Source organism: Lactuca serriola, chromosome 3 (genome assembly GCF_051521515.1).
Source record: "Lactuca serriola cultivar US96UC23 chromosome 3, Lser_US96UC23_V15, whole genome shotgun sequence".
Lineage (NCBI taxonomy): Eukaryota > Viridiplantae > Streptophyta > Magnoliopsida > Asterales > Asteraceae > Lactuca > Lactuca serriola.
In genome coordinates, this window is record NC_136410.1 from 68,716,790 (window position 1) to 68,744,030 (window position 27,241).

Consider the following 27,241-nt stretch of genomic DNA (forward strand, 5'->3'; position numbering starts at 1 on the left):
GTTTTTTTGACACCCCTAAGCACAAGTATATCATGTGAGAGCAAAGGATATCATATGAGAGCAAAGTTTCATGCATATACAAGATTTTGTATTATTCTCTAAATAAAGAATTTTCTGTCACATGTCTTCTTCTTTTTCATTTGGACACATGACATTTTCTAGAATTTTTGAATTTGTATTTTCCACTTGTCATTTTATTGTATTTTTCATTTTATTAAATTAAAATTCCACATTTAATATGTATGATAATATATATGTAAGGTATTTATTAGAAACTGATTATATATGTAATGTATTCAATACATTAAAACCTCATTAATTTTAATAATTCAAACTTTTTCTCATTTTTCTTATAAATTCAAAGTTTTCAAATTGTTAAATTTTCATTTTTTTTTAAATAAACTCATGTAATACATGGGTCTCACACCTAGTATATATATATATATATATATATATATATATATATATATTTAAAGAGTTGGTTCAATTATTTTTTAAAACAAGAACATTTAATTAACCAGTATATATATATATATATATATATATATATATATATATATATATATATAGGGAAAAGTGAATATACCCTTAAGGGTATATAAGTTTAGGTACCAAAATCCACCATAATACGTCATTTTGTTTGATATATTCATTATAATGCTCTTAAACATTAATCTCTAACTTTATTTACTTTGAAGATTTTCAAATTTTCACTATTATATATCTTCCTCTTACATCACATCTTTTTGCCAAACACCTACTAGGCTATATATATTATAGTTGAAAATGAAAATTATGTAAGAGGAAGATAAATGTAAAATTTATAAAAGTCTTGGAAGTAAATTAAGTTAGAAGTTGAATTATAAGAATATTGGATAATTACAATGTATATATATGATACAAAATGACGTAGTATGGTGAGTTTGGGTACCTAAGCTTATATACCCTTAAGGGTATATTCACTTTTCCCATATATATATATATATATATATATATATATATATATATATATATATATATATATATATATATATATAAACAATCCAAATCCAAATCAAACAAAACTATTTTAAAATCAATGAAGTAATAAAAAAATTCAAATAAAATCCAAACACAACAAACAAACTATTCAAATTGGATGAATGCCCAATCTCACGTCGTGAGGATCGTTACAGCCCAAGCCCACGAACTTTTAGGGTTTCCCACATATTTAAGCCTCCTTAACTCGGTTTTGGGGTTCATTTCTCAGCCTCTACCTCCCTCTAACTCATAAAACCCTAACCCTCATCACTCTTGGTGGTCTTGGATCCATCTTGGTGTTTTAGTGGCTAGAAGAAGAAGAAGAAGAAGAAGAAGAAGATGTTCTAGAGTGTTGGTCCAGCAAGGAAGCTTCATCATCATCGTCTTGTGCACATCTTGGACCATTGTAAGTGTCCAAGATTCAACCTTTATGAGTTTAAGCTACTAGATCTAGGTTCTTGTCCCTTTTCCTCCATGATTGTGAAAGTTTGCATGGAGGAGATCCATAAAGTTTGCAGCTTTATGGCCTTTAAGGGTCCGTTGAACATCATATCTTATGGATATGAAGTTTAGTTGTGATTTATGAATCTTGCATGAGTTTGGAGCCATTTTTTTTGTCATTTTGACCTAATGTAGGTTTAGGACATGCATGGGGCATACATGTCTATCAAGTAATCATTTTTATTGACCTTTTGAGTCCTCTTTAGCTTCTGAAAGAATTGGGGTTGAAGACTTAATGGATTAAGGACTCAAAACATTAGGTTATGGCATCAGACAGTGCTCTCGACGTGACGCAAGGAGTGTCACGACGTGAGAATGGTATTTCCCCCCACAGAAACTTGATTATTTGGAGCTCACGACATGACCAAGGAAGGCTCATATCGTAAGGATTATTTTTGATTCGTTTCGCCCGAGTTGCTAAGTGGTGTAAGTTCAAGCTGGAATCTGTCTGAGTACATTCTCATGACGTGACCAAGTGGTCACGACTCACGACGTGAGGGTCAATTGTTGGTATGTTGACCGTTGACTTTTGACTTGGTTTGACTATTGGTTCAATAATCTATTTTTAGAAGGTAGACTTAGGGTTACCTTGTGTGGTTTGGTAGGAGGTGCCGAGCACTCGTCATTCGGCAGGAGAGCAGTTAGCTGAATTTGGCTTTGTGATTCAGGCGAGTCTCCTCGCTATACTATGGGTCGAAGGCACCAATTCCTGTCTATTGGCTTATGTTATATAGGAAGACCATGGGGTGGCCCTTGGCATTTTTATGAAAGACCCGAAGGTGGATCATGGAAAATTGTATGCAAGACCAGGGATCGAACCCTGGCAGATATGTAGATAGTTATATATAGTTAGTATGTTAGTTGTCTTTGTGATACTTGCATGGAAGACCATGAGGTGGCTCTTGGCAGTTGTGTGTAAGACCTAGGGTTGGCCCCCAACCTGGCATGCAAAGACCATGATACGACTCATGGCATAATGGCAAGACTATGGTTGGCACATAACATTCTCTATTGTATGTATGGTATATGGTATTTTGGGGAACTCAGTAAGCTTTGTGCTTTTGGTTTATTGTTTATGGTTTCAGGTACTCCCGGTACAAAAGGGAAGGGCCCGACGTGACTACACTTCATCCACCAATGTTTCTGCAAATTTATTATTTTAGGATTGTACTATGATAACTATTTTTACTTTGTTACACTTTTGAATGATTGGATATGTTAAACGGTGTTTATGAATGAATTAAAAATTAAAATTTTACCTTACAATTTTTGGGACATTACAAGTTGGTATCAGAGCCTTGGTATGAGGGATTCGAGCATACTCTCGGGTGCGTTTGAACTCAAACTGAGGATTTGGTAAAATTTTCATATAATAAATGTTTTAATAAAGGATTTTTCTAATAAAAAAAGGGTGGTGTGTGCAATCAGCCGAACTCAAGTAAGTGATTCCCAGAATACCCATACATGTTGATATATTATATGATATGAATGTTTACATGTTGGGATAAGGCTAGGGATACTTTCAGGAATTGCATGATAGAATGGATTGATATGTGATGCCTTGTAGCCGAGGAAGCATTGGATGCTAGATTTGGGAATATGTATTGGTATAAGTAATTGCTAAGTGTATGCTTTAAAAATTATACACGGTTGGGATCATATAGCCATAAAATGAATGTTTTGGCCTTATTTCCTGTTCCTTGTCTGGTTGTGGTCCTAGGGTAAATTATTTTATTCGACGATTTATTTGATCATGTATTGTGTATAATTTGCATGCATAAGGCAATTGACATGAGAGTAGAAGTTCCTAGCATGAGTTGTAGTAGTGAGTGGTGGATGTTCTTTGGTTGTTTTATGGCTAAGAGTGTTACTGCATAAATGTTGCTTGATTTTTGCTTTATGGAACTCTTAGTGATGAGAGTTAACTAGTAAGTGAATATGTTAAGTCACATGTGGCAAAGGTTAAATAATCTGAGACAGATGGTTTCGACCCTATCGTGCAACTCTTGTCTAAGTCTAACCATTGTAGGGTTGAGTTTGTTACTTGAAGGATTATCTATTATCTAAGCTTTACAGAATGTGATTATATTCATAAAGTTGTTAGTTGATATTAGTGGGAGTTCTTCAGCAGCTGATGGTAGGGTGAAGTCGGGAACCTAGGAGAGCCTAGGAAGTGTTTTTCGTAGGTTCGGATGCGCTGTTTAGCTAGTATTTGGAGTATCGGTTTAAGATAGTGACTTGGAGGATTTGGGGATGATTCTTGAGGAAAGTATGGATAAGTGTGGAAGGTAGTATTGGGTCTGTACTACTGAAAGCACAAAATCCATACTCAAATCGAGGAGAGCTACGGAAAATATAGAAAGCCTATCGGTTGAGGATTATTGGGAATGTTTTGATTATTTGCGTGTTTGCTTTTCAGAATGGTGATGAGCATGCGTGGAGGAGGTTCAGGTTTTGGTTCAGACTCAGGTGCAGGTACTCACCTGATTGATGAGCGGAAGTGGGAATTTATCTCGTCGGAGATCACCAGCGGTATTTGGAGCAGACTCTTGTGATCTTCGGTACGGTCAAGGAGGGGATTATGGAGATTTTGGACGAGTGTCTGGGCGTGTTCCGTACTAATATTATGGCTATTGTGGGAGCACACACTCTTTCCTTCCATGAGTATCGTGCTTGTGGAGCTCCCAAGTTCTTTGGGGAGAAGGACCCCATTGCTAGTAGGAGATGGTTAGCGGATATGGAGAACGCTTTTCGGATAAGTTTCTGTCACGAGGGGTTGAAGGTTAGATTTTCTTCCTGTCTTCTGAAAGATAGGGCTCAAAATTTGTAGGAGGAGGTCGACTTCGCTTTGGGAGGCAAAGCCCTGGAGATGATGACTTGGTATAAGTTTGTGATCCAGTTTAGGGCAGAGTTTGCACCAACTATTGAGGTGCATCAGTTGGCGAGGGAGTTTCAGGACCTTCATCGGACTACTGAGACTATGGTAAAGATCATTGAGGAGGGGATGAATAAGGTAAGGTATCATGATATGCTGAGGGATGACATCAAGGAGTTTGTGAGTATGTCAGGGTGCAAAACCCTGAATGATATGATTGTTAGAGCTCGAGAACGGGAGATTGATTTGTATCACATGAGGAAAGGGAAGCTAGATCATGTGCCGGAAGATGGGGGTCTTGCAAAGAGACCCAAGACTTCACCAGTGGTTGAGGGGCCAGCAGGCCCGAGGTCAGTGCAACAGGTGCGGGAAGGGGTACGATGGGGTTTTTCGATCTAGGGGTATGGTTTGCTACATGTGTAGTAGGTTTGGTCATGTCAGCAGAGATTGTCCCTAGGGACAAGCTCGTTATATTTTCACTACGACCAAGTGGGCCACAAGAAGGTCGACTGTCCGGAGTTGATGAGAGGATCGGTAAGGGCACATGCTCCAACCACTTTGAGGATTACTAATAGTTGCGAGGGCAAAGTGGAGGTTCCTGTGGTGAGGAGCCAAGCATTGTTGTCACAGGTCGAGGGGACCCGAGTTCCATCAGTTGATGTCGCATGTGCGTATTGTATTCTTTTCCTTCATTCCCTTATTAAATATATTAATGATTGTATGTTTATGTATGAGATGTTATGTGGGGTGTATCTAAGTCTCCACCTGGGATTATAGTTTTTCTTCATGATGCGATTTTGCATCCCGAGAGCCGTGTTTAGGGGATGTTTGGGTGAGCCAGAGTTGGATTGAGATGTGGGATGCATTGGCTATCATCGGAACAAGTATGAAGTGAGAAAAGATCAGCAGACGATTCAATGATTGGTGGTTTCAGCAAGGATTCAAGAAAATCGTGAGGTGTGCATGTCGGGTTCGAATGCAAGGTTTGTAGGGGTTCTTTGTAGTTTCAAGGCAATAAGGAATGGATCTGATCGTAGGTGTGAGAGCGGTGTTGGATTAGTGTCTAAGTTAGTAACCATATTTGGTATATACTTGACCCGAGTGTGCATGGTCCTTTTGGGTTGCCTTCACCAAAGCAACTTGACAAGGTAATTTGATATGAGAGAGGAGAAATTATGATTTATTTATATATTATAAGAATAATATATTAAAGGAGAAATCATATTTATTTAATTAGTATTAGTCATAAATTAATTAGGAATTAATTTGGTGACTAAAAGAGATTAATTAAATAAAGGGGTATAAACTGTCAAATGTGTGATAGTTGAGTTTTGGGCTAGGAAACCTAATGGGCTAAGGGGGAACGAAATTATGATGAAGGATCATCATATTTTCGTCCAAGGCTTCATTCCATAAGGTTCCTTAGGCTGCTTGGTGGCTAAGCTGTCCATTAGGGTTTAGACTAAAACCCTAGCACCCTATAGTATAAATACATGCCCTATGCTTCAATTTAAGGCCACTTGATTCCAAGGAAACCCTAGGGCCGAAATTAGCATCATTCCCTTCTCTCTCTTAGTTGCCTTCTTGCTTCAAGGTGTTTGTGAGCCATTAGAGGCACTACAATTGTGGTGCTTGCTTTCAAGAGTTCAAGAGAGTTCAAGAGATCAAGAAAACTAGTTGTTATTGCTATATAACAACAAAGGTATGTCTACTACACTTCTATGTAATTTTCGAAAATCATAAAAGCATGCTAGGGTTTATTTTGTGTTCATAAAATTGTATGTCTTATAGTGAAAACATAGATCCAACTAGGGTTGCATGCACACATAGGATTGTTTGTATTAAACCTAACAGTGGTATCAGAGCCATTGGTTTTTTGTTTTCAATTGGATTTGATACATATTATGAATTTGGCAAATTAGGGTTTATGGCAAGTAAACCCTAAGGCTTGGTATTTTCGCAAATTAGGGTTGCAAAACCCTAGTTGGCGATTTTTGATAGGGTTCTTAAAACCTTTTGCCTAGCCTCCAAATTTCGAAATTAGGGTTAAGAAACCCTAGGGATTTCGAAAATCCCTTGCCCCCAAGATAAGATCCCAAGATTTTAGGGATTTGGATATTGCTATCTTTGTGATTATCAATTTAATTGTTTAAACTAGATAATTGAAGATCTTGTATTATCCTTTCCATATATTTAAAAAAATACAAAAATCTAGGGGATAATATCAGTTTTGATTTTATGATAAACCTTAAAGATTTAATAATTCAAATTAATTGTTTTATCTTGATAATTATTAAATCAAAGTTTTTGGTGTTTAAAATTTTAAATTAAATAGCCTTAATTTTCGAAAATTTTAAATACACATTAAGATACTAGTATTTTGAAATGCTTTAAAATACACCCTTATACAATTATAATATTATAAGATTAATAATTATATATGTATAAGAATAAGCTAGTCTTATCGCTAGTAGGCCTCATTCACGAAGCCAGTCTATAAGGTGGGTATAAGGTTGTTGCCTATAAAATGGCGCTTAATGGATGTACACTCACATCTACCGCTTGCTTGACTGGTGGAGGGTCGTTAGCCGAACGGATAGGATAGGGCACTTAATTCCTCATTAAAAGTATAATGGAAATATTAAAGTAACTACATTGTTTTACAAATTCCCACTCTTAGTTACTTTAGGGTAAAATGTGAAAATGATGCTAATCCATGGAATTACACTTCGTACCCTTGTCAAACGTTGATGGAGCGCGTGTGGTTAACCGGCACATCAATTTGGGGATGACATAGGTAGCGAAGGGTGACTCGATGTTTGTCATAGATCAATGGAGCGTGTGTGGTTTACCGACACATTGATTAGGTGATAGTGACATTGAGTGCACCACGTTAATTCGCATGGTTATTCACAAATTTGTTTGCGATCCTCGGCATCCCAGTCACAAATGTGAAATGCATATCGAGATTTAAACATGCCATTGAAAAGTTCAATGAATCTCAAAGATCTAGGAGTTTTCAATACATTTAAAACCTAAATTGCTTTTTCGTTTTTCATGGTGAGAATTAGTGAATCGTCATTCACTTACCTTCAAGTTATTTACTTTTAGAGTACGACATCCCTTTCTAAGTTGTAAATAATGTTGTTGAATCCTAGCCCTAATTTCTCATTTGGGTGTTTAATTAGGGATTCATTTCTAATGAAGCTTTGTCCCTTTCTTTTTCAGATGTCTGCTAACAACAACAACAACAACGCTTCTGGGTCATTCTCGTTGATGAACTTGTGTCAAAAAGTGACATTTGATGGTTCAAACTTCAACGAGTGGATGAGGTACATTCGCATGATCACACGCTACGAGGACAAAGAATATGTCCTCGATGAAAAGCTTGAGAAGATCATCCCAGATGTTGCTACTCCTGAGGAACTGGCCGCCTTTGAGGCCCACGAGCGTGATGCCACGAAAGTTCACTGCATCATGCTGGCCACCATGAACCTCAAACTCCAAAAGTCCTATGAGGACATGTATCCATATGAAATGCATCAAGATTTGCTGGACAGGTATCACCAGAGCGCGAGGCAAGAGCGCTATAAGATCATTACTAGCATGATCACCGCTAAGATGGGGAGTGGAGAATCCCTAACCTCTCATTTGCAGAAAATGCAGAGGTATGTTGATCGTCTTCTCAAACTTAATGTTAAGTTTGATGAGGATTTGGCTATTGACATAATCCTCCACTCCTTGCCCTCCTGCTACAATCAGTTTAGGATGACCTACCATATGAACAAAGAGGAGGTCTCCTTGAGCAAGCTCCAAGGACTTTTGAGGACTACTGAGAGCAACCGCAAAGACAAATCCGTTGCACCGTCCCCTGCTGTGGCCGCTCCTGTGATGGCAATAGGTCAAGGAAAGGGCAAAAAGAGGAAGGCTCCATGTAAGAGCCACCATAAAGGGAAACCCCGTGATGGTTCGTCCTCAAGTGGGACCAAAGTTGGCCCCGTTAAACCCTCTTCCGATCCTAAAGAAGCAGAGTGCTTCCATTGGCACCAAAAGGGCCACTGGAAGCGAAGCTGCCCACAATATCTGCAGGACATAAGAGATGGGAAGATCAAGCCCACATTTGTAGGTATGTATTCTATTAAATCTAATAACTCATCATTTGCTACTTCATGGGTTCTTGATACAGGATGTGGTGACCACATTTGTTCTGATTTGCAGGGCCTAAAAAGAAGTAGGGAGATGGAGCATGGGAAGATGAACCTGATTATGGGAAACAGAAGATCTTCGCCTGTGACCAAAGTCGGTGTTTATTCTTTAGTGTTGAGTAATGGGTTAGGAATAGATTTAGAGAATTGCTGTTATTCGCCAGATATGGCAAGAAACATTATTTCTTTTCACGGGTTGTTTAGACAAGGTTTCAGATATTCTTTTGATAATAGTAATGGTTCTATTAATGTTTATTTGAATGGTGTCTTTTATTTCAATGCATTACCTTGTAATGGGATTTATGAATCAGTGATGATTGTTGATAATTTTGGAAATAATGTTTTGAATATTGATTCGTCTACTAGTCTAGACAAAGCATGCTTGTGGCATTGTCGCCTTGGCCATGTCAACAAGAAACGCATAGCCCAACTCCAAAAGGATGGAGTGTTGGAGTCATTCGACCTTAGGGACGATGACACATGTGAGTCTTGTTTACTTGGGAAGATGACCAAGTCACCCTTTACTGGCACTTGTGAAAGGGGTGAGGGTTTATTGGATCTCATACACACCGATGTGTGTGGGCCCTTTAGATCCACCACAAGGGATGCTTGCCGCTTCTACGTGACTTTTACAAATGATTATAGCAGATATGGATATATCTACTTGATCAAGCAAAAGTCGGAAACCTTTGAAAAGTTCAAAGAGTTTAAGAATGAAGTGGAGAATCAACTGGGCAGGAAAATCAAGATGCTTCGGTCAGACCGAGGAGGAGAGTACCTAAGTCTTGAGTTTCACGACTATCTAAAAGAATGTGGAATCGTTTCGCAATTGACGCCTCCGAGAACGCCACAATTGAATGGTGTGGCTGAGAGACGTAATCGGACCTTGTTGGACATGGTTCGTTCTATGATGAGTCGGACTTCGTTACCAATAGCTTTCTGGGGGTATGCCTTAGAGACTGCCGCCCATATACTTAACTTAGTTCCCACTAAGAAGGTTTCCAAGACTCCTCACGAGATGTGGACAGGGAAGGCTCCCTCGTTGGCACATATCAAGGTTTGGGGTTGTGAGGCTTTCGTAAGACGAGAGACTCACGACAAACTAGAACCTCGCAGTGAGAAGTGTTATTTCATCGGCTATCCGCAGAAGTCTTTTGGCTACCTTTTCTATAGACCGAGTGACAATGTTGTCTTCGTTGCTAGAAGAGGAGTTTTCCGAGAAAAGGAATTGATAGGCTAAGTAGACAGTGGGAGGCAAATTGAACTTGAAGAAATTCAAGATCAAAGCGATGAAGGAACCTCTGACACTGGCACTCAACTTGAGGAGGAAACTCCTGTTGAACCTGTTGACGTGTCCCTACCTCTTCGACGTTCCACTAGGGCTAGTGTTCCACCCCAGTTTTATGGTTTTCATATTACTACTGAAGGGGATACATTTATTAGTGATAGTACACTAGTAAATTTGGATGAACCTAGCAGCTATAAAGAAGCCATGGCAGGCCCAGAGTCTGCAAAATGGAAAGAGGCTATGGACAGCGAGATTCAGTCCATGTACGACAACCAAGTTTGGAATTTGGTTGATAATGTACCGGTTCGTAAGACAGTCGGGTGCAAGTGGATCTTCAAGAAGAAGACGGACATGGATGGGAAAGTGCATACTTATAAAGCGCGATTGGTTGCGAAGGGCTTTACTCAAACTCCCGGAGTTGACTATGATGAGACCTTCTCACCAGTTGCGAAGATAAAGTCTATTAGGGTGATGCTTGCCATAGCTGCGTTTCATGATTATGAAATATGGCAGATGGACGTGAAAACCGCTCTCCTTAATGGAAAGTTGGCTGAGGATGTCTACATGAATCAGCCAGAGGGTTTTGTCGATGTGAAGCATCCGAATAGAGTATGCAAGCTTGAGAAATCTATTTATGGATTGAAACAAGCATCTCGCAGATGGAATCTTTGTTTTGATGAGAAGGTTAAAGAGTTTGGATTTCTACGAAGCGAAGATGAATCTTGTGTGTATGTCAAAGCCAGTGGGAGTATAGTAAGCTTTCTCGTATTGTATGTCGACGACATACTACTCATAGGAAACGATGTCCCAACCTTGCAGGAAGTCAAGTCCTGGCTTGGGAAATGTTTCGCTATGAAGGACCTCGGAGAAGCCACTTATATTCTGGGAATAAGAATAGTAAGAAACAGGGAAAAGAGACTGATAGGACTCAGTCAGGATACATACTTGGAAAAAGTACTAAAGCGTTTTAGTATGGAAAATTCCAAGAAAGGGGAGTTGCCAATCCAAAGCAATACCAAGCTGAGTAAGACTCAGAGCCCGAGTACAGAGACAGTGATAGCTAATATGAGCCGAGTACCTTACGCTTCCCCAGTAGGCTCTATCATGTACGCTATGACTTGTACTCGCCCTGATGTGGCCTTCGCTTTGAGCATGGTCAGCAGATATCAAGGGAACCCTGGTAGAGCACATTGGATTGCAGTTAAGAATATTCTTAAGTACCTTCGGAGGACCAAGGAATGGTTTCTAGTCCTCGGTGGGAGTGATGACTTAAGGGTACGAGGGTACAGTGATGCTAGTTTTCAGACGGATCAGGATAACTTCCGATCGCAGTCAGGCTGGGTCTTTACCCTAAATGGAGGAGCAGTGACTTGGAAAAGTTCCAAGCAAGAGACCGTAGCTGATTCAACGTGCGAATCAGAGTATATTGCGGCGAGCGAAGCGTCAAAGGAGGCTATATGGTTGAAGAACTTCATTGGAGACCTTGGAGTTGTGCCATCCATAAAGGAGCCCGTGGAAATTTTCTGTGATAATGAAGGAGCGGTTGCCTTAACCAAGGAACCAAGGGATCATGGCAGATCTCGACATATCGACAGGAAATACCACTTTATTAGACATCGGGTAGAAGAGGGACTCCTCGTTGTGAAGAGGGTATCGTCAGAAGATAACCCAACAGATCCCCTTACTAAGGGACTGAGTAGGGTCAAGCATTTGCAGCACGCTAGGAGCGTAGGGCTGAAGGACGATATTAGTTTAGATTAGATAAGTAGGAAACTTGTAATAGATAATGTCATATTCAACAAATGATGATTAAATAAAGGTGTGTTATTTATAAGAAAGTTTCTATCTTGTGTTGATTATTTATCTATCGTGTCGATTTTGCATGTTTTGACTTCCTGAATAATAAGATTATTCGAACAGTTCACAATCGCTCATATGTTGGAAGTAGATATGAAGGAAGATTGTCATAAATTTGTTTGTAGATTGTCTGAAAAGTTTTAGACATAGCAAAGGTTTGCTGCGAAGTTTATGAGTGCTTATGAAATTTGTATTGAGCATTGAAATAGACCCACACTTGCTGGTATTACTACATGAATGTTATCACAAGTGATCGCAAGATGATAATATCATATAATCTTTAAACCTAGAGATATGGTTATTGTTTGCTAGTTGATTATACATTGATAATGCGAAAACGCATCAGTAACTTGATGTTATAAAACGTATTATTGTGTGTGGTTCAACTAGTAAATGATAAAGGCATATTAGTCGACGTTTTTCTGTTCCTTTTATTCTATGAGGATAAAAGCGATATCTTGGTCACTTGATGATTTGGTTTGACTTATGTGCCGGGCCCGGTCAGGATAAAGTTGATGTGTTCAACTGAGTTCTATGTCGAACAAATCAGAGATCAAGAAATAAAGTGCTAACAATACAATAAAGTGCTAAACAATAAGTATTGTTAGCATGATATCTAGAACAGAGGATTATGTGATCCCTTATCTAAAGGACAGATTATTGGTCAGGGTTGACAGCGGCTATTGAAAGCTACGATTGCTATCGGGTACGGAAGTCATACGTGAGATATAGTTATTAGACTTATCCAAGTGGGAGACTGTTGGATTAGTGTCTAAGTTAGTAACCATATTTGGTATATACTTGACCCGAGTGTGCATGGTCCTTTTGGGTTGCCTTCACCAAAGCAACTTGACAAGGTAATTTGATATGAGAGAGGAGAAATTATGATTTATTTATATATTATAAGAATAATATATTAAAGGAGAAATCATATTTATTTAATTAGTATTAGTCATAAATTAATTAGGAATTAATTTGGTGACTAAAAGAGATTAATTAAATAAAGGGGTATAAACTGTCAAATGTGTGATAGTTGAGTTTTGGGCTAGGAAACCTAATGGGCTAAGGGGGAACGAAATTATGATGAAGGATCATCATATTTTCGTCCAAGGCTTCATTCCATAAGGTTCCTTGGGCTGCTTGGTGGCTAAGCTGTCCATTAGGGTTTAGACTAAAACCCTAGCACCCTATAGTATAAATACATGCCCTATGCTTCAATTTAAGGCCACTTGATTCCAAGGAAACCCTAGGGCCGAAATTAGCATCATTCCCTTCTCTTTCTTAGTTGCCTTCTTGCTTCAAGGTGTTTGTGAGCCATTAGAGGCACTACAATTGTGGTTCTTGCTTTCAAGAGTTCAAGAGAGTTCAAGAGATCAAGAAAACTAGTTGTTATTGCTATATAACAACAAAGGTATGTCTACTACACTTCTATGTAATTTTCGAAAATCATAGAAGCATGCTAGGGTTTATTTTGTGTTCATAAAATTGTATGTCTTATAGTGAAAACATAGATCCAACTAGGGTTGCATGCACACATAGGATTGTTTGTATTAAACCTAACAAGCGGTAATTGTCAAGTTCATGCGTTCGTATTATGGTCAGCTGCAGGTTCGTAGGGGATTTGCCCTAAGTGCAAGTAGGTCACAGAATCAATTGGGTACCCACTTCGATAATTGTGATCTTGTTCTTCGTCATTCGATAAGTCGTCGAGGACTTGTAGGGGACTAAGTGGAAAGTGCTTGGTATTATTGATCTCGTTGAGATTTTGGGAAGTATTCATCTAGTTTTGGAATGTGTGTGATTGCTAGGATTGGCTAGTAATAGAATGTTAGTTCTTGTAAGTTCAAGTTGTTGACAATGTGAACTGTAAGGATGAGAAATGGATTGGATACCCATCAAACCTTTTGAATTGGAAGAGAATGTGACAACCCGAAATTTCAAGCCAATGTAACGAATTCCAGTCGAACCTTGTAACCCGTTTTAAGTTAATAAAATATCTTTGAAAATAAAATGTTCAAAAAGTCTCAATTAGGTTGTCTAAATGATAGATATCGTGTCAAGGTTTTCAGAGATATCCAGAACACTCGAATCCCGAGTTATAACGAAGAAGTTATGACCAACCGAAGATTCGTGTAAAAACCGGTAAAACCCTGCTAAACGTAAAAACACGAAGTTTCAATAAAACACTTTTTAGCCTTAGGTATCTAAGTGAAAGTCATAGATAATGTTAGACCATGAACATACATAAAAAGAACGTCCAAATCTGACTTTGTATGAGGAAGTTATGATTTTTCTAAGTTCCAAAGTGGCAGTAGACAACTAAAAACTCGAAACAGTGGTCGAGTGATTTGTGGCCGACACAACCTAAATGAAAATCGAAGATCTCGTCAATGGTAGCACAACGGTAAAAAGTCTGACGGAAACGGACATCGGATGAAGAAGTTATGGATTTTAAACAGACTTTTCATGTCCCGGCCTATTAAAAATATATAATTCAAAATAAATTCAAAATTTGCCGACGAAGTCTAAACGAGAGTTGTAGATTATATTCTCACATATGCGTGCATATAAAGAACGTCAAAATGGAGCTCGTATGCGAAAGTTACGGAATTTACAAGTTCGAGGCACACATCCCAAGACGATTTACACCCCACGTACTCGGGTGCTAGGCCTCGGTTCGTTCACGTCGCCCCTACGCCTCTATTCCCTCCCATAAAATGCTTCATCCGAGGATGCGGTAAGCCATGACACATGCGAACGCGCCTCATAACCTCGCTAGGTATGCCCCGCGTACCGAGGGTTTCCAAACACTATATAAAGGGTGCGAGGGTTCCTGGCAAAATTGCTCATTTTCTCTCTTTCTCTTGCGTTTTTACCCCGTTTTGTGTGCAAGGAATATCCTGAAGTCCTAGTTTTCATACCCAAGTCCCGAAGGAATTTCTATGCTCTCGAGAATTCCCGAGAATCCCGAGAAATCCGCTTTCTCCTGTCGAAGTTCTGCTCGGTTTTCGTCTCACCTTCTTCAATTTATCAAGTGAGTTCATACCCCTATAACTACGTTTTCAAATGTTTTTGTAAATGCTTTTATACACTTTTAAGGGGGGGGGGGATACAAGTACACACACGGTTATCCTCGTGTGAAAAACATCAATCTTTTGCTATACTTTTGTTATATAATAAATTATATGTGATTTATAACTATCATACAAAAACATTCTCATACAACATATCATGATAACACTTTGTCTTTTTGGAATGAAACATGTTGTTATATAAATATCAAACACTTTATTTATATTTTGAGTATACATGTACAATAATGTTATTACAAATGTTATACTTTACATACAAAGTCGACACTACACTAGGGTTTATCATACAAACGAATCACACATTTGGAAAAACTATAATAGGTAAAGTTTACTAGATATTCATGAGATTTTACATACTATAAGTACTATATCAAGGAAATACTTTCATATACAAGAATAATTGGACTTTTCATACGTAAATCTATTTGATACTAAGTTTTGTGAGACATTCAACTTCACGTACTTTCAAGTATGCAGTTAAAGTCCTGTATTATATAATATAATCTCTTGTAGAGAGAGCGTGATACTTGTGTATAGATCTATACAGGATTGACAATCCCGCACCTAAAGTGTTAGCTACAGCTAGACCGGCAGGTCTGGGGTGACAAACGTCATAACATTCCAAAGCCTGAAGAACGTTGTTACAGGCAGTCTGTGTCAATATCATGGTTATAAAACTCACATGGAGTATTAAAAACACGTTGATTTACAGGGTTATAAAATGCCTTAGTGATTTTATACATACATAAATCTACTATTCCAGGCATGAAAAACACTATTGCATTACAATTTTGGAACTTTTAAACTACCACACACTTATGGAAAAATATTGGATTTCTAGAAGCAAACATTCAAAAACAGTCGGGTCTTGGTAGAAGACTACTTTTATACTAGTAGGAAATATGAGATTTTCTAGGAGTTTTCAAACATCTACAAACAATTTCATTCGATTTTATAGAAACATTGACATTAAATACTTATGAACTCACCAGCTTAAATGTTGATCTACTCTTTCAAATCTACTTGTATTTCTCAGAGATTCAGTAATACAGGTAAACTTAAGCTTTTGGAGAAGTGACGCTAAGGCGCTAGTTTAAAACTCATTTTATCATCATATTGTAATTTGTTTTGAAACAAGTATCATTCAACAATGTAACTTTTAAATTATATATATGATGGTTGTTTTACTTTCTTTACTATGTATTCAATTGTTAAGATACTACATGAAGTCATCCGCCCTCGAACGATTTCGCCGTTCTGGTTTGGGGGTATGACAGAGAACAATCGAATCTAAGTGGGGGAGAATCGTTTGGTCTAAGGGATTAAACAATAACGGATGTCCAGGTTTCATTGCACATCAATAGTGACGAATGGTGGGTATGTGGATGGATCATCCGTGTAATTTACTCTTGATTCTATCTGGGTTATTGTCGACAGGTTGACCAAGAGCGCCCATTTCACCCCAATTATGGATAGTTCATTTGTTGAGAAGTTAGCCGAGATCCATATGAAGGAGGTGGTTGCACGACATGGGGTTCTTATTTCTGTTGTATCAGATCGTGATGTATGTTTTACTTCCAGGTTAGGGATTTTGTGCTTCTGAAGGTGTCACCATGGAAGGGCGTCATTCAGTTAGGGAAGTAGGGCAAGTTGGGCCCCAGATACATCGGTCCTTTTAGGATTATTGTTGGGTGGGCAAGGTTGTTTATCGATTGGAGCTACCTACAAGGCTTAGCCAGATCCACAATACATTTCACGTCTCACAGTTGCAGAAATGTTTAGCCGATGATCCCGGAGTGGTCCCATTGGATGACATTCAGGTTGATGAACACCTGAACTATGTCGGGATACCGGTTTGTGATTCTTGACAGGAAGGCGAATGCACTACACAAAAGGTGGTGGGTTTGGTGATGGTGCAGTGGCAACACCATAATGGATCATAATGGACGTGGTAACCCAAGGAGGAGATGCAAGAGCATTACCCTGAGTTATTTACAACAATGGATTTCGAGGACGAAACCTGATCCAAGTGGGGGAGAGTTGTAACACCCGGTTTCTCAGGAAGAAGAAGAAGTCTCTAGTGCAAGGATCCATCTAGAAACTTTGCTCTACCTTTGAGATCATTTTCTGGAAATTTTTACGTCTTCAAAACGTAATCTTTATTGTTTATTTCCTGTAAATCTAGGATTGTTGGCATATTTTGTTCCATAATTGAAGTTTGGATGAGTGGGTGAGATAAATTTAGCAACTTTATGATTCATTAAGGTCCTTTGAGTGTTATATCCTATGGATCTAGGAGTTGTAGGTGTTATATGAGATTTAGGTCATTTTCTCCCTTTTTGACCTAGTTCGAATGGAGGACATGCATGGGTCATGCATATCTATAAAGATTGGATTTGTATGAACCTTTAGGGTTCCAAATATGGGTAGGTGCTCCATATCTAAAATGTTATGATGTTTTGAGTTCATTCATGGGATTATGACCCTATTTCTCCTATTTTGACCTTGATGAATGGATGACATGCATGTCCACAAAGCAAGGACTTTTATGGTGCTTAGGAGTGTAAGGAAGCTTTATGGAAATCGTGATTTGGGAACTTAATGGATTAAGGGCTTAATCCATCAAGGTTTTTTTTTTTTTTTTTTTTTTTTTTTTTTTTTTTTTTTGTGTGTGTGTGTGTAGTTGCCACAACGTGGTGACATGCTTGCCATAACGTGGTGGCTAGAAAAGTCACAATTTTTTTGTCATGGAGCAGCCACGACACGGCCAGAAGTTAGCCACGACGCGGTGACCTTTCGAGTTGATTTTGACCATTGACTTTGATCTGGTTGACTTTTGGTTAAATTGGTAGTTTGGTTAGTAGACTAATGGGTTGGCTTTATATGGTTCTTTAGGTGGTGTGTAGCACCAACCTTTCGACTACATGAGTTGCAGTCTGTTCGACTTCGAGTGTGAGGTGAGTCTTCTCACTATACTATATAGGATGTTAAACTGTCTTTGTGACTCTTGCATATATGTTGGGCAAAACCCGTTATATATGTGGGTGGGGCTCGTTATATGAATTGGGCGGGATCCGTTTTGTCGTTTCGATGGGGCGCATTAAGTATGATGGGCGAGGCCCGTTATGCATATTGGGTGGGGCCTGTGATGGTTATGTGGTATTTTGGGAAACTCATTAGGTTTTGTGCTACATTTTTATGTTTAAACGTTTTAGGTACTTCTGGTTCCAAAAGGAATGGTCCGACTTGATCGCACTGCATCTTCTGGAGTCCTATTTCCTCATTATTTATTTATGATTTTACTTTGATGTTGGAGAACACATTACACTATGATTGTATTTTGAACAAATATTTGAATAGCTTTGGTGATTGAAAAACGAAGTTTTTACTCGGTATTTTAGGACGCTACATGTGGTTTAGAAGCTGAATTTGTACAAGTAAATAAAGACCCTACAAGGTCGATCCTGGAGATAGTGAGTTTGAAGCACTAAATCGACCTTATAGTGACCTTTATTTGCGTGTGGTACAAATCAAGCTTCTAAATCACAATAACATCTCCTTAAATGGTGACTATGTCCTTTTTACCGACTTGTAAGTGAGTTTGCACCATTGGATTGTCATTTATTTATTTGTTGTACAAATCGAACTTCTAAACCACAATATTATCTATTGAATCGGTCAGTTGCATGACATTGCAACAAAATTATAAAGGAAATAACATAATTGAAAAAATAATTTCGGTGTCAAAATCGAAATTTTGTGGAAATATAATGACTTTATTATAATTTAAAACTTGGTGTTAAAATCAAAATGTTGGTAAATTTAATGATTTTATTGTAATTCGAAAAAAATAATTACAGGAATAACATATCATTTAGTTGATATTACAACAAAATTGTTAATATAACGTCATGACAAAAAATATTAATAAATTAATATAAAATCAAATTTTAGGGTAATATAGTATCTAATTTCCCTAAAATAAAAATGTATTGATATATAGTATCTAATTTCCCTAAAATAAAAATGTATTGATAGCGTTCTCCTAAACCAAATTGGTATTAGATATAGAATAGAATTGAATCGGAAATAGGGGGTGTTTGGGTATCTTTTCAGAGGGCAAAAGAACTTTTGGGAAAAGTTTCAAAAAGCTAGGTTTCCCTGACTTTTCAAAAAAGTCATCTTTCCTTCTTTAAAAAATCCAAAAGAAGTTTTAAGAAGCTTTTCTATACATCTTTTGTTTGTTATCTTTTCCCAAAATTTTTTTGCCCTCTCAAAAGATATCCCTAACACCCCGTAATCTACACATAGTTTGATGTAAAAGAAAAAAAGGATTCGGTGCTAGAGTGGAAAATTATTAACTTCATTAAAGTGAAGCCAGGTTTTGTCAATTCAATGGGACTCTTTCGAGATCCACCAACTCAATAAAGGGGTTTGCCATTCGCAGGTCGGTTTTCTTCAACACCACCTCCCACCGGCGTTACTCACCACCGTGTCTACCTCATCTAACGTCGTTTCTTCAAGACTTACCGCCGGCGACTACCACCTTAAAAAATCCATCAACGGCGGTTCTTACAGAACCAACAAACCCATCACCGGCGACTACCCAACCCTAATCCCTCCCTACCGGTGACTTTTATCCGGCGACTACAGCTGCAAACTTTGATAAGAAGTGGGTCTGTTTTTTTCTTTTTTTTTTTGTGGATTTTAGGTTGTTCGCCGTTCATCTCCACCATTTTGGTGTAGGAAATGTCGGTCGATTCGAATATTTAACCCTCTACAACACAAATCAGCGCGGTTATCTCATCCATCTCTCTCTCTTTCATTACTGTTCTTCAACTAACCCCAAACCCTTCTCGATAAAAGAATCAAAATCGAAGTTTCTTCAATTGACTGAAAATGGATACTGATAGAAGTAGTGAGCCAAAACAGGGTTCTCCTTCCTTCTTCAAGGTCGTTCGTTACCCTTCTTCCCCACATCTGGTACTCCTCTATCCTCCGCGTGTATAAGTATATGCATCTGTATATGATATCTGTATTCATGGAAAAAACCGAAATTTGTTTGCAGTCATTACCAATTGCTTTTGTGAGGAGGTATTTACATAAGATCCCTAAAAACACAATACTCAAGACTGCAACAGGGGAGCACTCATGGAGGTTGAAGATTAAACAGATCGGTGAAGATTACTGTTTTGCCCATGGATGGGAGAAACTGGCCCAGGATGTCCAGTTGGCTACCAGGGACATTCTTGTCTTCTGGCTAGTTGATTCCTTCACCTTCCAGGTTTCGTTCTTTGATGAACATGGGTGTGAAAAAGATCTGCCATTAACGCACACCAGTTTGGTTTCTCTCTCTTCCTTTATATAAATACAAGAACATTAAATTGGATTTTGACTGATGGATCAAGATTTTCAGGTGAAGATGATGAAGATGATGGCCAACATCATGATGATGATGATGTTGCGCCATATGAGGATCTTTACTTTCAAAAGGTCATTTGTGAGAGAAACCACAAATATTATATGGTAAAATCTTATATCTTCAAATGACAAAACAATGTTAAATGGACTTTTTTTTTTCACTTGCATAGAAATATCCTTAAAAGAACACCATAATCGGCAAAAGGGTAGCTTTGTATTTTCTCAAAAGTTAGTATTATTTTCGGTTGATTTGATAGTAAGAAAACTTGCATTTGTTTTGAAAGAGAAAGCTTTACCCTTATGGTAAAATTGTAAATTAATATTTTTTTTTTGAAACGGCCTTAATATTAATTAAAATTTATACTATGGGCCTATGGGTTTTGTAGAAAAATATTAGTTGAAATATATATATATATATATATATATATATATATATATAGATGGATGATACTAATTAATTAATCATAATAAACTTATAATCTTGATTTAATTACAAGGATTGATGGATTCGTTTTTTGAAGTTTGTTAATGTTGATAGGAAGTGACTATTTACTTGTTAAAATTTATAAATTGTAGAAGAAATAATGAACGGTTTTATTAAAATTTAAAAGCCTGTAAATAATTGGTAATTTACTTTCTTGATTTTTTTAGTTAAAAAAAGTTAATTGGTTATGCTTCAAAATTGTATGAGTCTTTGTGAAAGTTATAATTGGTAATTTACTTTCTTGATTTTTTAGTTAAAAAAAAAGGTAATTGGTTATTCTTCTCGTATGAGTCGTGAAAGTTATGATTTATTACAGAAAAAGGATAGATTATTTTCTATAAATAATACATATTATTCCTTTAATTTTTTAAAAGTATATATATCTACAAAAATATAAATATATGATCGTATAATAATTTAATATATTAAAATACTTAAAAAAGACAACAGTATGAGTTGAACCTCATGTCTCGAAAGTTGTACCTTACATCTCGGGAAAAGGCCTAGGTTTCTTGAATCACGTTTTGTTGTTGGGTAATTAATTGATTTTTAATTTAAATTTTGTAGGGGTTGCCGAAGAAATTTGTGGATTCTGCGGGTTTGGAAAATAAATCGAGCATAAAGATGAAGGATAAAGAAGGAAAAGAATGGAAAATTGGGTTAAAAGTTGAAATATACTCGAATATAAGAGTCTATTTAGCATCGGGGTGGCCGCATTTCCGACAATATCACGACCTATGCAACGGCGATATGTGTTTATTCAAGTACATCAAGAAAGAAAACGTCTTGATTCTAGTGGAGATGATCAAGAGTAAAAGACCAATAAAACGACAATCTCCCGATGTCAAGGGGTTGAACAGGAAGATCGGAAGACCGCCGGTTGAGAAACTAGATGGTGGTGGTGGTGTAAAGGTTAAAGTTGAATATGAATCAGGTCCGGAGGCGGAGGTGGTGAAGAGAAAGAGGGGAAGGTCGCCGGGTGAGAGACAGTTAGGTGGTGGTGTGGAGGTTAAGATTGAAGATGGGTTGTGGCCGGAGGTGGGAGTTTTGAAGAAAAAGAGGGGGGCGCCACCACTTGGAGAACCTTGTGGTGGTGGTGGTGGCGGCGGTGGAGTTAAGGTTAAGATTGAAGATGAATCATTTCCGGCAGAGGTGGAAGTGGTGATGAGAAACAAGGGAGGGCCGCCGCCGCTGCATGTGAAAGCTCGCGCTGGTGGTGAGGTGAAAGCTCACGCTGGTGATGGTGAGGTGAAACCTGAGCCAGAGATGGAGAGTTTGTTTAGATGCAAGCAAGTTATTTACTTTTAACCTCGAGTTGGGTTGGTGGCCATGGACAAAATTGATTGACTGTTGTGGTGGTGGTGGTGATACCAGTGGTAGTGATGATGGTCCGGGTGTTTGGGATCACTTGTTTGAATTATTATGGTTTGACATGATCGTTATATAACGAGGTTAAGTATTTGGATATAAAGTAGAAACACCTATTAATATTAATTGGTTTAAATTTTTTATTAAAATTTAAAGATAAATACATATTTATTTTTTTAACCGAAACTCACATAAACAATGTTTTAAAAACCGGTTTGAACTGACCGGTCGAACCGGTTGGATCGGAAACTGAGGGAGGGAGCGGTTCAACTATCATCGGTTTTACATTGATTTTTGAACCGGATTGAACCAGCCGGTTTTATAAAAAAATCGGTCAAAATAAACCGGTTGAACCGGTTAAATCGAATAAAAACACTTGAAAAAACCATTTACATAATAAACTTTGGTGATTTTTTTCATATCTATTTAGTTTTCTGTAAATATAACATATAATAAATTTTATAAAGTTTTTTGATGTGTTTATATTCATCTAAAATTATATTTCATAACGGTATTATACTTTATTTTTCTTTTGATGTATATTGATTGATGTAAACACTAAAACTTATGGTTATATGTTATTTTAATGTATTTGGATTAATCAAAAACTTATTTTTATTTGTATTTTTAATGTTTGAATTTGTAAACATCAAATTCATGATTTATATATGTACGTATGTGTAGGATAATAGGAAAAAACCATGAAAAACATAGAAACCGGTTAACACGACGGTCGAACCGGTTAAACCGGTTGAACCGGAAACCGGTCACCCTACCGGTTCAACTAAAAAGCCGGTTTTTAAAACATTGCACATAAACATAATTTTATTATATATTGGTTGCCAATTTTTTCGCTTGTTATCGATGCAAGGTCCTTTTATTTAATTATACAAAGAGGTAAAGTGACATTGTTATACGATAAATGACTTGTAATAATGTCATGGATCATTGCTCGAAGGGGAGGAGGAGGGGGGGGGAGGGGTGCACATTCATACACGCTCGTGGGTTTGTTTTTCTTTCAACTCAACGAACATTTTTTGATGAAAATCCTTGCTAATCCATCTTATTAGCATGAAAAATGAGACATAATCTTCCGCATGAAAAATAGGCAAAGAATGTTCCGTACGGAGGCCAACAATATGTCGCTAAGGCTTTGAGATATCGTCACGACTCGTTTGTGAGTGAAAAGGAGGCCATGTAGAATTTTTTTATCATTCCACAACCAATCCATTAGGTTGTGGAAATGGTGTTCACTGGTGGGTTGGTGGTGAAGAGACAAAGAAAAGAGAGAAAGAGAGTGATTAATGTTGCTGCTTGCTTGTTATTAGTTGTCTTCTTCCGTCTTCATAGAGACTTCACAGCCAAGCCCACTGGACATTGGGTGGTGTTCACGCATCCCTTGGGCTGCCTCATAGGTTTTCACGTGTGGTTTGAGGCTCCAATTTGGATAGCCTAATTTGATCCGTCACTAATATGATGGAATTAGGTGAGTCCAGTTATGGTTCCGTCACTAATATACAATTTTTTTTTTTATCCTAGTCACTAATTAAAGGGAAATGACTCGTCCCCTAAACACGACTCTCGGTACGCAAAATGACATATGAAGATTTTCAAAATAAAATGTCCAGACCATCATGAGAAGAATTCTAATTTCTAGGTGGAGACTTACATAAACCACGTATAGCGTCTCACACACAAACACATAATCATAAACACGATTAATAAGAGCATGAAGGAAGGAATACAACTCATACTCGCGGTGTCAACTGGTGGAACTCGAATCTCCTCGATCTGTGACTGCAATGCTCAATTCCTCTCCACAGGAACCTCCACTCTGCCCTTGCGACCATTCGAAAACCCTCAGAGTTGTAACATCTCGACTCCCATGTATGAAATTTAAGGGTATTTATGCATTTCATAAGATCTACTCGACGAGTTGGAGGCCCCAACTCGTCGTGTAGAGACCAAGATGACCGCGTAATTTACAAAGCCTACTCGACGAGTTGGAAGACCCAACTCGACGAGTTGGCACCAGATCATGAAAACCCTAATTTTTAGGGTTTGCACCCTATTTAAAAAACCTTAAGTCCCCTCACCATCCTCCTTTACCACTTTATTGCCCCGAGAAACCCACTTTATGCCAGATGTCACAACTAGCAAATTAGGGTTAAGATTTTGGTCCTTGTAAAAGACAATTTCCTCCATGTAACCTTGTAACATCCCATTTAGTGAAATTCAAACCACAATGCTATTTACGTTCCTACATTCATACATTGTGATTCAAGCCGAAACAACCTCATGCAAGTCCAAAACTTGATCCAATAAGCCAAGTCCAATCAATTTTGGGCCTTAGCCCAAGAATTCTCGGCCCAAAACCCTTATTGGACCAAGACTTCTTCATTGGGCCCTATTGTGCTGATAACTTCTTCACTTGGTCTTATTGGGCTGAAAACCTCTATTTGGGCCCTAATGGGCCGAAAACTTCTATGGGCTTTACATTGGGCCGAAAGCTTTTTCTGTAGGCCTTATTGGGCCGAGAGCTTTCCTTTGGGCCATAAACTTTTATTGGGCCAAGCCAAAATCGAAGCCCACTCTTTTGGGCCACCCTTTGGGCCGAGAACCCTCTTGGGTCAGTTGGCTTAAGCAAAAAGAGAGAGAGAGAGAGAGAGAGAGAGAGAGAGAGAAGAGAAAAGGAAAAAGGATGGATAATAAGCATTGACACCTCATAATTATATTCCATGTATCAAGGCCATGATCCTCCATGTATCAACGTAAACTTCACGTCATCAAAGCCCAAGGTCAACTCTTCTCCTCCCCCCTCTCTTTATGCATCGCCGACCCCCTCCATACACCTCACAACCTCATTTTTCCTTCAATTAGCTTCAAGAAAACTCTCCTCCTTCTTCTCTAAAAAATCTCGAGTTCATCATCATCAAAAATCGATTCTAGGCTTCTTGGTAAGTCCATGTTAAACTTAAAGTATTTTATTACATGTTTATGCTAAGAACATTCCATTTACACACTCATTTTGTTGTGTGTTAAACTCTTAGAAACACCACCATTTCGAGAATCTCACTAAGAACACAAGGCTAGGCTCGAAAATTCCTTCTTCTTCTTCTTCTTCTACATCTTGAAAATCCTCAAGGAAAGCTTCATACCCCACTTTTTCGAGTTTTTCATACTTTTAGGGGGAATACAAGTTAAGTTGTCGTTTAACCGTTGGATAATTGCATGGACCAATGTGTTATGTGTTTAACCTTTGGATATTTGCATGAACATGGAGTTTACCTTTTACATCTTCATAAAAATCATGAGAAATGTGTTTGTTGACAAATATATATTGAATGAAAACTTTTGGATATGGGTTATACACTCAAAAATAGCAAAAATGAGTGTTGTGTTCAAACATATATAATCTAAACTTAAAAATCAACTTTCAACAGAAAAGTTATTGTCTATTTAAAGACTGTTTTGACCATCTCAAACTTAATACTTTAAAAAACTTTTTAACATGTAAATAGTTTGGGTTTATACCTTTCTAAGGACTACTCGCACGCGTTCATACGATTTTTCTATAGTTTTTGACGATTTTTACAAAACTGTCAATCATTTCAGAAATAATTGCGGACCAATCTTTGAAGATGAGCATTTTCACACTGGTTTGAGGCCATTAAAAATTACAATTAAAATTATGAACAAAGTAGACTCATTTTCCAAACTCTCAGAGTTTACGGATCCAGATTTCAACTTATGATGATTTTTCTATAATTTTTCTAAAAACAGGGACAGAAAAGTCAAAAACTAGTAATTGTTTTTATCATACTGACTCTGTGGACCCTCTGGCCCTAACTCTGTGGACCTTCCGGTCCGGTCTGCTTGAGCCTTCCGGACTCATAAATCGTTGGACCCTCCATTCCGGTCTATAAACTCCGCACAACATAAATCACAAAGACATAATGCATAGCATGTCACATACAACATGATAACATAATACTCAGTGTAAGCACATAAGACCTTCCAGTCACACATAACTACCACTCAAGGTAAGGTATAGTGAGAAGACACACCTTATAAGCCGACCAGTGTAATCTTGTACTTGGACATCTCGAACTAGTCTCCGCCTAACACATAGATTATACATCTCTAATTATTACTTTGATCCTACTCAAATACCCCAAGGACCACCCTCTTTTCCTTCTTAACTCCCGGAGCGAATAAAATACCATTTTATCCCTCCGAAATCTCCATTACTAATGTTGACCAAACCCTAAGGTCAACAGAAGTCAAACTTGGTCAACAGTCCTTTTTGACCTCACTCGTCGAGTGCATATAGTGACTCGCCGAGTCTCATCGACTCTCAGGGGCCCTCTGGCTGACCCAACTCGACGGGTCAACCCTCCGACTCATCGAGTCATTACGTGAATCAGCTATTCAGGAAAAACCCTAGGCTACTCGCCGAGTCAGCAGCTGGACTCGGCGAGTCTATTAAGACTCTCATGCATACAGACGATTTTAGGGCCTGATCTCTTCCCAAACTCCAGATCTACACTCATGGAGCTCAGAAATCACGTAAAGTCCTTAAATTTACACCCATGCATGGCATCTAGAGCGATACATTCCATAAACATGAGCTAGAAGGGTTGTACACACCAAAAGCTTCAACAAAATTGAGAAAAGCATGGGTCATAAGGTGTTTGGGACCTCCTAGGGTCCATATCTGAGGTTAAACTTCCTCACAACTCTCAAATCCACAAAGCTACAAAAAGATATGAAGAAGAAAAGCTCTAATTATCCACAAATGAGAAATCTACACTAAAGAGAGGTTAGGAATCGAGATTTATACCTCCCCTGATGCTTTGAGGATGAAACTGTAGCAGATCCAACACCTCTTCTTGATCCTCTAGCTTGGCCCTTTACTTCTTCCTTCAAAAATAACCACAAAGCTTCACAATATCTTTCTTCTTCACTCAAAGCTCTCACACACGATTTAGGGTTTCCTTCCAGAAGAATAGCCGCAATAGGAGGCCTTAAGGGCCTTTAAATAGGTCTCAGTCCCAAGGATTTAGTGTTTCTGTCCACAGTGCTGACTCGACGAGTCAGATACCCGACTCGTCGAGTCTATCCGTTTGA

The 27,241-nt window shown here is 38.0% G+C and overlaps 1 protein-coding gene across 2 annotated transcripts; it reads left to right on the top strand.

Moving 5' to 3' along the window:
• The first annotated feature begins 19,149 nt into the window (after positions 1–19,149).
• LOC145092555 (B3 domain-containing protein REM10-like) lies at positions 19,150–22,260 on the top strand. Of its 2 annotated transcripts, XM_079030500.1 has the most exons (5): positions 19,150–19,510; positions 19,585–19,821; positions 19,907–20,177; positions 20,255–20,364; positions 21,311–22,260. In XM_079030500.1, the coding sequence occupies exons 2-5, from the start codon at positions 19,738–19,740 to the stop codon at positions 22,049–22,051; spliced, it is 1,206 nt and encodes a 401-aa protein (XP_078886626.1). In that variant the 5' UTR covers positions 19,150–19,510; positions 19,585–19,737; the 3' UTR covers positions 22,052–22,260. The 2 variants fall into 2 exon arrangements, with proteins under 2 accessions (XP_078886626.1, XP_078886625.1); XM_079030499.1 differs by having other exon boundaries at positions 19,150–19,821.
• The last annotated feature ends 4,981 nt before the right edge of the window (positions 22,261–27,241 follow it).

Excerpts from the sequence above, each read along its gene's own strand:
- LOC145092555 (XM_079030499.1), top strand. The coding sequence starts at position 19,738 with ATGGATACTGATAGAAGTAGTGAGCCAAAACAGGGTTCTCCTTCCTTC. Across the intron at positions 19,822-19,906 it reads ACCCTTCTTCCCCACATCTG|TCATTACCAATTGCTTTTGT; the intron begins GTACTCCTCTAT and ends ATTTGTTTGCAG. Across the intron at positions 20,365-21,310 it reads GAAACCACAAATATTATATG|GGGTTGCCGAAGAAATTTGT; the intron begins GTAAAATCTTAT and ends TAAATTTTGTAG.